Consider the following 12,843-nt stretch of genomic DNA (forward strand, 5'->3'; position numbering starts at 1 on the left):
ATTCAGACACACAGTAATAAATGATCAGGGACTTCATACACACAGTAACAAAGAATCAGGGACTTCATACAGACAGCAATAAAGGATCAGGGACTTCATACACACAGTAACAAAGGATCAGGGAATTCAGACACACGGTAATAAAGGATCAGGGACTTCAGACACACGGTAATAAAGGATCAGGGACTTCATACACACAGTAATAAAGAATCAGGGACTTCATACACACAACAATAAAGGATCAGGGACTTGAAACATAGCAATAAAAGATCAGGGACTTCATACAACCAGCAATAAAAGATCAGGGAGTTGAAACACAGTAAAAAAGTATCAGGGACTTCAGACACAGAGTAATAAAGGATTAGGGACTTCATACACACAGCAATAAATGATCAGAAACTTGAAACAAAGTAAAAAAGGATCAGGGAGTTGAAACACAGTAATAAAGGATGAGGGACTTCAGACACACAGCAATAAAGGATCAGGAATTTCATTCACACAGTAATAAGAGATCAGGGACTTCAGATACACAGTAATAAAGGATCAGGGACGTCAGACACGGTAATAAGTGATCAGGGACTTCAGACACACGGTAATAAGTGATCAGGGACTTCAGACACGGTAATAAAGGCTCGTGGACTTCATACACACAGCAATAAAAGATCAGGGACTTCATACACATAGCAATAAAAGATCAGGAACTTCATACACAGAGTAATAAAGAATCAGGGACTTCATATACACAGCAATAAAAGATCAGGGACTTCATACACATAGCAATAAAAGATCAGGAACTTCATACACAGAGTAATAAAGAATCAGGGACTTCATATACATAGCAATAAAAGATCAGGGACTTCATACACATAGCAATAAAAGATCAGGAACTTCATACACAGAGTAATAAAGAATCAGGGACTTCATATACATAGTAATAAAAGATCAGGGACTTCATACACACAGTAATAAAAGATCAGGAACTTCATACACACAGTAATAAAGAATCAGGGACTTCATATACATAGCAATAAAAGGTCAGGGACTTCATACACATAGCAATAAAAGATCAGGACCTTCATACACACAGTAATAAAGAATCAGGGACTTCATATACATAGCAATAAAAGGTCAGGGACTTCATACACGTAGCAATAAAAGATCAGGAACTTCATACACACAGTAATAAAAGATCAGGAACTTCATACACACAGTAATAAAAGATCAGGAACTTCATACACACAGTAATAAAGAATCAGGGACTTCATATACATAGTAATAAAAGATCAGGGACTTCATACACACAGTAATAAAAGATCAGGAACTTCATACACACAGTAATAAAGAATCAGGGACTTCATATACATAGCAATAAAAGGTCAGGGACTTCATACACGTAGCAATAAAAGATCAGGAACTTCATACACACAGTAATAAAGGATCAGGGACTTCATACTCACAGTAATAAAAGATCAGGGACTTCATACACACAGTAATAAAAGATCAGGGACTTCATACTCACAGTAATAAAAGATCAGGGACTTCATACACACAGTAATAAAAGATCAGAAACTTGAAACATAGTAATAAAGGATCAGGGACTTCATACAGACAGTAATAAAAGATCAGGGACTTCATATACACAGTAATAAAAGATCAGGGACTTCATACACACAACAATAAAGGATCAGAAACTTGAAACATTGTAATAAAAGATCAGGGACTTCATACACACAGTAATAAAAGATCAGGGACTTCATACACACAACAATAAAGGATCAGAAACTTGAAACATTGTAATAAAAGATCAAGGACTTCATACACACAGTAATGAAAGATCAGGGACTTCATATACACAGTAATAAAAGATCAGGGACTTCATACACACAGTAATAAAAGAGCAGGGACTTCATACTCACAGTAATAAAAGATCAGGGACTTCATACACACAGTAATAAAAGATCAGAAACTTGAAACATAGTAATAAAGGATCAGGGACTTCATACACACAGTAATAAAAGATCAGAAACTTGAAACATAGTAATAAAAGATCAGGGACTTCATACACACAACAATAACGGATCAGAAACTTGAAACATTGTAATAAAAGATCAGGGACTTCATACACACAGTAATAAAAGATCAGGGACTTCATACACACAACAATAAAGGATCAGAAACTTGAAACATTGTAATAAAAGATCAAGGACTTCATACACACAGTAATAAAAGATCAGGGACTTCATACACACAGTAATAAAAGATCAGGGACTTCATACACACGACAATAAAGGATCAGAAACTTGAAACATAGTAATAAAGGATCAGGGACTTCATACAGACAGTAATAAAAGATCAGGGACTTCATACACACAACAATAAAGGATCAGAAACTTGAAACATTGTAATAAAAGATCAGGGACTTCATACACACAGTAATAAAAGATCAGGGACTTCATACACACAACAATAAAGGATCAGAAACTTGAAACATAGTAATAAAGGATCAGGGACTTCATACACATAGCAATAAAAGATCAGGGACTTCATACACACAGTAATAAAAGAGCAGGGACTTCATACACACAGTAATAAAGGATCAGGGACTTCATACTCACAGTAATAAAAGATCAGGGACTTCATACTCACAGTAATAAAAGATCAGGGACTTCATACACACAGTAATAAAAGATCAGAAACTTGAAACATAGTAATAAAGGATCAGGGACTTCATACAGACAGTAATAAAAGATCAGGGACTTCATATACACAGTAATAAAAGATCAGGGACTTCATACACACAACAATAAAGGATCAGAAACTTGAAACATTGTAATAAAAGATCAGGGACTTCATACACACAGTAATAAAAGATCAGGGACTTCATACACACAACAATAAAGGATCAGAAACTTGAAACATTGTAATAAAAGATCAAGGACTTCATACACACAGTAATGAAAGATCAGGGACTTCATATACACAGTAATAAAAGATCAGGGACTTCATACACACAGTAATAAAAGAGCAGGGACTTCATACTCACAGTAATAAAAGATCAGGGACTTCATACACACAGTAATAAAAGATCAGAAACTTGAAACATAGTAATAAAGGATCAGGGACTTCATACAGACAGTAATAAAAGATCAGGGACTTCATACACACAACAATAACGGATCAGAAACTTGAAACATTGTAATAAAAGATCAGGGACTTCATACACACAGTAATAAAAGATCAGGGACTTCATACACACAACAATAAAGGATCAGAAACTTGAAACATTGTAATAAAAGATCAAGGACTTCATACACACAGTAATAAAAGATCAGGGACTTCATACACACAGTAATAAAAGATCAGGGACTTCATACACACGACAATAAAGGATCAGAAACTTGAAACATAGTAATAAAGGATCAGGGACTTCATACAGACAGTAATAAAAGATCAGGGACTTCATACACACAACAATAAAGGATCAGAAACTTGAAACATTGTAATAAAAGATCAGGGACTTCATACACACAGTAATAAAAGATCAGGGACTTCATACACACGACAATAAAGGATCAGAAACTTGAAACATAGTAATAAAGGATCAGGGACTTCATACACATAGCAATAAAAGATCAGGGACTTCATACACACAGTAATAAAAGAGCAGGGACTTCATACACACAGTAATAAAAGGTCAGGGACTTCATACACAGAACAATAAAGGATCAGAAACTTGAAACATTGTAATAAAAGATCAGGGACTTCATACAGACATCAATATAGGATCAGGGACTTCAGACACAGAGCAATAAAGGATCAGGGACTTCAGACATACAGCAATAAAGGATCAGGGACTTCAGACACACAGCAATAAAGGATGAGGGACTTCAGACATACAGCAATAAAGGATGAGGGACTTCAGACACACAGCAATAAAGGATGAGGGACTTCAGACACACAGCAATAAAGGATCAGGGACTTCAGACACACAGCAGTAAAGGATCAGGGACTTCAGACACACAGCAGTAAAGGATCAGGGACTTCAGACACACAGTAGTAAAGGATCAGGGACTTCACACACATACAAATTAAGGATCAGGGACTTCAGACACGAAGAAATAAAGGATCAGGGACTTCAGACACGAAGAAATAAAGGATCATGGACTTCAGACACGCAGAAATAAAGGATCAGGGACTTTAGACACGCAGAAATAAAGGATCAGGGACTTTAGACACGCAGAAATAAAGGATCAGGGACTTTAGACACGTAGTGGTGAATGATCTTCTGCTTGCAAATGGATTCAGACACCACTACGGTTCTGGTGCTGGTAGATCTCAGTGCTACGTTTGATACTGTGGATCATCATATTGTACTCGATAGGCTGGAGAATCATTTTGGGATTACTGGGAGTGCCCTTGCATGGTTGATGTCATACCTGACCAGTCGTTCTCACTGTGTTTTATACAGTAACACTACCTCTAACTTTAGTGACATGAAATTTGAGGGTCCAGAGGAGTCCGTTTTAGGCCCCCTGCTTTTCTCACTTTATATAGCACCCCTTGGGCACATATTACAGCACTTTGGGATTACCTTTCACTGCTATGCTGATGATACTCAGTTATACATGACGATAACTGCTAGTAATCTCATCCACATGAAATCCTTAGAAGTTTGTCTTGCATCAGTGAAAAGCTGGATGTCTAGCAACTTCCTACTTTAAACTCTGATAAGACTGAAATGATGGTTCTTGGTCCAGTGAGACATCGGTATCAATTTGACCAGCTAACGCTTAGCCTAGGCTCGTGTGTCATACATCACACTGACAAAGTGAGGAACCTTGTGGTAATTTTTGATCCTACGCTGGCCTTCGACCTCCTCATTGGAGATATTAGGAGGACTGCTTTCTTCCACTTATGAAATATAGTGAAGATTCGTCCCATCCTGTCTATGGCTGATGCTGAGACCCTGATCTGTGCGTTTGCCTCTTCTAGGTTGGACTATTGCAATATTCTATTTTCTGGTTTACTGCAGTCCAGCATTCGGGCTCTCCAACTGGTTCAAAATGCTGCTGCCAGACTTTTGACAGGAAGCAGAAAGTTTGACCACATTACACCCAGTTTGGCATCCGGCCCGACTACTTTGTGTCCCTAGGGTGAATAAGAAGTCTGTGGGTCACAGAGCTTTCTCTTATCGTGCCCCTGTTCTGTGGAATGATCTTCCTGCGTCAATAAAACAGTCAGATTCTGTGGAGACTTTCAAGTCCAGACTTAAAACGCACTTATTTTCCCTCTCATATGGGCAGCATACTGGTACAGTTTTGTTTTACGCTTTTTACTCTTTTAATTCATTTTATTAGTAAACTCAGCGGGCCGCGGCCTCAACTTCACCTAAATTCTGTGTCTTTTAGTGAAGTTTAGGGCTAGTGGCCAGCGATCACCTTAGTATTTCTTCCGTTTTTTCCTGTTGTTTAATGCTGACAAATTATACTGTATTTCTTGTCTTTCTGATGTCTGATTCTGGTTTTTTTTTCTTTCTCTCTGTTTGAGGTGCAGCTCCATCCAGAGATGGGTGTGGGTGTCTGTTTCTGAAACCCTCCTGTGCACTGGCAACGTTTCCTGTATATTCGTTTTGTGAACTGTTCTGTAATTTATGTCTGTATCATGGCCCAAACAGAGGGTCACCCCCTTTGAGTCTAGTCTGCTTGAGGTTTCTTCCTCAGAGAGTTTTTCCTTACCACTGTTGCTCTGGGGGTTAGTAAGGTTTGACCTTACTTGTGTGAAGCGCCTTGAGGCAACTCTGTTGTGATTTGGTGCTATATAAATGAAAATAAATTGAAATTCAATCAGGGACTTCACACACACAGTCAAAGGATCAGGGACTTCAGGCACGCAGCAATAAAGAAACAAGGACTTCATACGCACAGTAATAAAGGATCAGGGACCTCATACACGCAGTAATAGTTGAAAAGGACTAAATATGCCTATTATTTTTATTTAGATGCACCAATATCATCAAGTATCTAAATGATTTCACAGCTTTTAATTCACCCAATATTTTTAGGTGTAAAATGTTTCTCCAAAACTGAGTAGGACACATTAACAGTTGTACACTGATAACTGAGCCACCCCAGCCAATCCAGTGGGGTGAACACTATTTAATTCAAACTTTACTAATTTCTTATGCGATTTCAACCAGGATAACTCCACTAGACCTGGACCAATTTAATATTTCAAATTCAATTAACTTGCATGTCCTTAATTGTGGGAGGAAGCCGTAACAACCAGATAGAACCCACACAAACACTACGAGAATCTGCAAACCCCAAATTCTGCTAATTAATCTTAAATCCATCAAATTAACTTTTATGTTAAGAAATTTAAAGCAATCTTCAATTTCAATCAAAACAAATAATAGGACAAATGACACAGACCCACAGGGTCTCCAAACTGCCGAAATGGGCCGAAGCTGTTCCAGTTTCCAAGAAAACACTCTCTGAAGCTTTCCAATCTAGAAAATAAATTCTTTGCTTTGTTTATTTGAGCCACTTTGTGCCTATGACATCAGCCTTTACAGCAAACTTCGCCTGGGAGGACCTCAGCCACCAATTACTCTTCTCGGCCAGCTTCTTCCTTGTGATGAAGGAATCGGACATCCTCCACTCCTCCATCAAATGGGGGGACATGTAGCGCATGGCCTCGCTTCGCCGTATTTAAATAAATACAGGAATGCTTTCTCAACAAAAACCTGAGGTTTTGAACTGAGGCCAGAGACTGTTGTGTGTTTCACTCCTAACTAGGAAATTCCTGGTTCCATCTGGAGATAAGCTTTACAGACATCCCGTTGGCCTCCACTGTGGCTCAAACACACACGCAGAGGAGCCCTTGCTTGTTTATCAGTTAAATCTTGGTCACTATGAATTACATGACATTATAATTGCTTCACGTCAGAATCTGAACTTCCCCAGGCTGGGAGAATCCACCTTTTATGGCCTCTTGCCAAGGCCAGAAACTCTCAAGACATGCCACAGGATCTCTTCCATGATAATCAATCAATCAATCAACATTTATTTATAAAGCGCTTTACAGCACCGACTGGTGTCCAAAGTGCTTAACATTAAAAACACAAATTTACAAAATAAAACACATATAAAATAAAATTTTAAAACAACACATAAAAAAAAGAACATAAAAATAACAGAATCAATCAATCAATCAATCAATTTTTTTATATAGCGCCAAATCACAACAAACAGTTGCCCCAAGGCGCTTTATATTGTAAGGCAAGGCCATACAATAATTATGTAAAACCCCAACGGTCAAAACGACCCCCTGTGAGCAAGCACTTGGCTACAGTGGGAAGGAAAAACTCCCTTTTAACAGGAAGAAACCTCCAGCAGAACCAGGCTCAGGGAGGGGCAGTCTTCTGCTGGGACTGGTTGGGGCTGAGGGAGAACATGTCACCTCCCCACTAAGTGTTAAAAGCCAGTTTAAATAAATAAGTCTTTAACTTAGATTTAAAAAGTGCTAGGTCAGGAATAGTACGTAACTCAAGAGGTAGCTCATTCCACAGTCTGGGGCCAGCTACCGCGAAAGCATGACGTGGCCATAAACTTTGAGCCTTGACAACCAGCTATTATCTCTAGGTCTAAGTGAAAGAAAAGACCTTTGCTTAAAATAAAAACTGTATCAGTCTTCTTTTATTCATATATAAAATCTTCTAATGTTGTCTGTGTTGCTTATTCAAGCAAATGCTTTGCATGTACTCCATTTAATTGATACATGTTCCTTGTAACTGATGTGTGTTAAATGTAATGTTTCTGACTTATCCATGTTTTGATAACAGTGGAATACTCTGTTAACCAAGTGGTGTGTGTAGGATGTGTTTCAGCCTTTAATAATGTTATATTCATCTCAAAAATGTCTTAGAACAAAATGCATGCCAAAATAGTTAATGTGTTTAAATAATTGAACCATATCTTTGTCTGCCTCTCTCTTCACATGAAGTCTGTGAACCCATCCACATAGGTGGGGTTTAATGATGTAAGCCCCCTCTTTCAGCCCCTTCTCTCTTCTCTCGCAACCAGTTCTCTTGCTCCTCTCTCGGAAGGCCCTCTCTTCTCTCTCTTCCTTTCTTCAAAAGCTTAACTTTAGTTTTGGGTCAACAAGGCCACATGCTAGCCTTGCTAAGCTGCCATGTGGCTTCGTTCATTGTTTCATTCTTTGATAACTTTTAACAAGTTAATAGCCTGACGTTTTAAGGTTCATCAAGTCTTTCAAATTTTTAAGAAAATTCCAGAGCTGAACTTTTCAAAATAATAGCGAATTTACAGAAAAGCGACTTTTCTTTTCTGTACTTGACAATGCCGCTCTTAAAGTTTTAACTTTAAATTCACAAAGACTTTTAATTTGGCTCCAGCAAACTTTTTAACCCATTTTCAACAAACGCTGACGACGGACCTGACTGCAAAGCATCAGCCATCCTGTCGGTACAACCAGCCGACACTGAAGCCTTGGGATCACCGGGGAGACCACTGGTTTAACCTCTGACCCAGGTGAGCTCATGCTGCAAAGAGCCTAACACATCAACGACAACAACGGTTCATCCGGACCATCTCTTCAACGGATCAGCAAAGTGACCCAGTTAAAGGTTCCAGAAAAAGGGTTTTGTTGTCAATGGATTCAAAGTGGATTCTTTGTAAACATATACACATATTTGTTTATTAATTTTCTTAATAATAATTGGCTCCAAATTCCATCACTAAATTCAAATCAGATTTATTTACTTAAAGTCTTAAAGCTTTATCTCACTACTTCCTTTCAATGTCTCATGAGTAAGCAAATTGTGTCCATAAATGAACTTATTCAATCACTGTCCACTCAAAAATGCCAGTAAACTGTTCATTTCTTGTATACTTGTAAATAAAATGTAAATATTTTTGCTGTGGTTCATTTTGTGTTCAGAAGGAAACCCTTGATCAATTGTATTGTAGAATTCAGACTTTCAGATTTGAGATTGATTAATTAAATGAGACTGATTAATGTTTAAATTAAAATACCTATGCTTTAAATAGGTCATGCCCTGAGGTAATTAGATATTATTCTAATTAAATAATAATTATTAAACCCTAAAATTCTTAATTATTTTGGTGACCCATTAAATGAGGTCTAGCACAATTTAATTCAATTTGGGAGTTTAACGTGCTCTCCATGAAGCCAATAACACACTGTGAGCCTTAACTACTTATTCACTACATTTAATTGGTGCCAGTGTGAGGTGCCATTCATTCCAAATAATTAAATTACTGTAAATTAGTTACATGTGTAATGACTTACTGCAGCCAGCTGACCTATGACCTTCACACAGAGCTCCGCCCACTCAGCACCAGCCACCAACACCTGAATCTGCCTCATCTGCATAGCCCGCAGAACCAGCACACACGCCTGGCTCTGCAGAATAACAAAGACAAAAAATAAAGAGAAGGGGAAGAATGCGAGTGAACATCTTGTGAACGTGGCTGTGGCGTTGTTCTGTATGCGAGTGAACATCTTGTGAACGTGGCTGTTCTGTTGTTCTGTATGCGAGTGAAGGTCTTGTGAACGTGGCTGTGGCGTTGTTCTGTATGCGAGTGAACGTCTTGTGAACGTGGCTGTGGCGTTGTTCTGTATGCGAGTGAAGGTCTTGTGAACGTGGCTGTGGTGTTTTTCTGTATGCGAGTGAAGGTCTTGTGAACGTAGCTGTTGTGTTCTGTATGCGAGTGAACGTCTTGTGAACGTGGCTGTTGTGTTGTTCTGTATGCGAGTGAACGTCTTGTGAACGTAGCTGTGGTGTTGTTCTGTATGCGAGTGAACGTCTTGTGAACGTGGCTGTTGTGTTGTTCTGTATGCGAGTGAACGTCTTGTGAACGTGGCTGTTGTGTTGTTCTGTATGCGAGTGAACGTCTTGTGAACGTGGCTGTTGTGTTGTTCTGTATGCGAGTGAAGGTCTTGTGAATGTGGCTGTTGTGTTGTTCTGTATGCGAGTGAAGGTCTTGCGAACGTGGCTGTGGTGTTATTCTGTATGCGAGTGAACGTCTTGTGAACGTGGCTGTTGTGTTGTTCTGTATGCGAGTGAAGGTCTTGTGAATGTGGCTGTTGTGTTGTTCTGTATGCGAGTGAACGTCTTGTGAACGTAGCTGTGGTGTTGTTCTGTATGCGAGTGAAGGTCTTGCGAACGTGGCTGTGGTGTTATTCTGTATGCGAGTGAACGTCTTGTGAACGTGGCTGTGGTGTTGTTCTGTATGCGAGTGAACGTCTTGTGAACGTGGCTGTGGTGTTGTTCTGTATGCGAGTGAACGTCTTGTGAACGTAGCTGTGGTGTTGTTCTGTATGCGAGTGAACGTCTTGTGAACGTGGCTGTGGTGTTGTTCTGTATGCGAGTGAACGTCTTGTGAACGTGGCTGTGGTGTTATTCTGTATGCGAGTGAACGTCTTGTGAACGTGGCTGTGTTAATCCTTTGACAGTATCAAGTGCTTTCAGGTCAGATTCATGCTGTAGTCTCTTGCTGGACTTCACCTGTTGGTGCGGTCTAACTCCAGATGTGACATGTTCCACCGCCATGTCTAGCACCTTCACACACACAACCTGCACACACAAAAGAGCTTCCATCAGCCGTGTCTGTGCTCGGGGTCTAGGTCAGGGTTTGGGGTTTTTCTGGTTGGAATGTGTCAGGGTCAATCAGCGTCCTTACAGGGAACCTGCTGAACAGATCCGTGAACATCTGGGTCGTCAGTGGGCTTCTCCTACGGCTCAGGAAAGACTTCAGAGCCTCTCTGAAGACAGCAGACACGCGTTCTTCATCCATGTTCCCCATGAACTGCAACTGGACAAACACCATCAAACACTGACATCAACACACACGTCCAGACCGGACACCTGTCCACAGGACTTCTGCTCAACTTCATGTGAAAGTCAGTGGCCATCATTTCATCATTTTTATTTTTTTGTTCACACAGGGACCACAAATCACAGGAACCATGTCCATCCCGTTGTTACATCACAGCTGTCGTGTCCATCCCGCCTGTTTAAATCATCGCGGTCATGTCCGTCCCGTTGTTTAAATCATCGCGGTCATGTCCGTCCCGTTGTTTAAATCACCGCGGTCGTGTCCGTCCCGTTGTTTAAATCACCGCGGTCGTGTCCGTCCCGTTGTTTAAATCACCGCGGTCGTGTCCGTCCCGTTGTTTAAATCACCGCGGTCGTGTTTGTCCCGTTGTTTAAATCACAGCAGTCGTGTTTGTCCCGTTGTTTAAATCACAGCAGTCGTGTCCGTCCCGTTGTTTAAATCACTGCGGTCGTGTCCGTCCCGTTGTTTAAATCACTGCGGTCGTGTCCGTCCCATTGTTTAAATCACCGTGGTCATGTCCGTCCTGTTGTTTAAATCACCGTGGTTGTGTCCATCCAAAGCTGGGTCTCCAACTTGACCTAATGCCAGCAATCATGCCCTCCAGCCTCCTTAGTCACACGTTGTGAGTGGAGGTGCAGCACGTGAGACCAGAGAGAGGTGACGCTCGTGTATGTGTGTGAAAAACATACTACCCTGTCCGTTGTCTGCTGGTCCTTGTTATCAGCAGCTGGCGCTCCCCGCAGCACTTTCATCAAGTACAGACATCCACTGTAAGACAGTTCCACATCTCATCACTCGTGTGCTTGGACTAATGCGGTTCCACATCACTGTTTCACATTTCACCTTGCTTTACACGGAAAGACAGAGAACAAAGCTGTCAGAAAGTATGTCCTCTATAGACCATGATGTCCACTGGTGCCGGTGCTCATCTCCAGATTCTGTAGAGACTCCACCTGGGCCCAGTTTCATAAAGCATCTAATCTTTTAGTCTCCTAAACTTACTCAGTTGACTAAGGTTAGTCACTGAACATTATCTGTCTAATCTCTGTTTAACTCTCTGTTTTGAGTCAAGAATTTTCATGTGCATAGCGGCCTCGTGAGTGCCATTGGCAAGAAACATCTCCAATGTGCAAGACTTTTGTTTACTTCTGGGTTGGTCGTCTGCTACAAGCATGGCTGAGCCCGCCACACCAGACTCCTGGCCTCTGTGTCCGTAAACATCTCCAACTGGTTTATTCCGGCCCCGAAACACCAGCTCCCACCGCAAGGCTCTCCTTTCTTCCTGTTTCATCAAGTCATGGTACATGATAGCTGCTATTTTTGAGGTAAGACACTGAAGTTTTGTGGAATAAAATAACATTAGCCTCCTCTGTACCAGGCTAAAAACTTTCGTCAAGTAACGTAAAATTTGAATCGACTAAAGGCTTTGTGCAATGACCAACACTGAGGTCTCAAAGTGATTCCAGAAAAGGCTGAGAGGGTGCAGGTTTTGTTTGCAACCACCCACTCCACCAGGAGCTTTCACTGGCTAACATCACTTTGAGAAGATGGAAGTGAAATCACCCAGTGGAGCTGGTGATTGCAAAGAAAACCTGCACCCTTTTGGCCCTTTCTGGTATCAGTTTGGGACCTCTGGACTAACGTCAAAAAATTAGTCAACTAAGTGAACTATAAAACCGGCCCTGGACTCAGAAAGCTGCACATTTCTGGAATGTGACATGTTTATTAGTGCTTTATGATGCAATGGTGCCATCACTGAACACACCTGAAGTAGTAGAGGCACACTGATGAGTCTGACAGCTGACGACCTTTGGCCATCAGCTTCTCCACCAGGTCATGGAGCGCCCCCTGTCGGTCGCCAATAGTCCTACAGTAAACCTTGGACCGGTACAGCTTGTTGCTGAAAGCAAACAAAGAAACACATACATGGGTTCACCGGAGGTCATCAACAGACAGAGGA

At 40.7% G+C, this 12,843-nt stretch overlaps 1 protein-coding gene across 4 annotated transcripts in view; it reads right to left on the bottom strand.

Annotated features, from left to right (window-relative positions):
• The window catches only part of mybbp1a (MYB binding protein (P160) 1a), a 282,215-nt gene that overhangs the window by 50,300 nt on the left and 219,072 nt on the right, over nt 1-12,843 (bottom strand). For 3 of the 4 annotated variants that reach the window (XM_034177480.1, XM_034177481.1, XM_034177478.1), the window contains exons 20-24: nt 12,649-12,783; nt 11,573-11,651; nt 10,728-10,859; nt 10,553-10,621; nt 9,334-9,447 (exon numbers count right to left, since the gene is read on the bottom strand). In XM_034177480.1, the coding sequence (XP_034033371.1) occupies nt 9,334-9,447; nt 10,553-10,621; nt 10,728-10,859; nt 11,573-11,651; nt 12,649-12,783 (529 nt within the window). The remainder of the gene's footprint in view (nt 1-9,333; nt 9,448-10,552; nt 10,622-10,727; nt 10,860-11,572; nt 11,652-12,648; nt 12,784-12,843) is intronic. The other variant, XM_034177479.1, reaches the window with a different exon arrangement.

This window comes from Thalassophryne amazonica, chromosome 9, assembly GCF_902500255.1.
Source record: "Thalassophryne amazonica chromosome 9, fThaAma1.1, whole genome shotgun sequence".
Classification (NCBI taxonomy): domain Eukaryota; kingdom Metazoa; phylum Chordata; class Actinopteri; order Batrachoidiformes; family Batrachoididae; genus Thalassophryne; species Thalassophryne amazonica.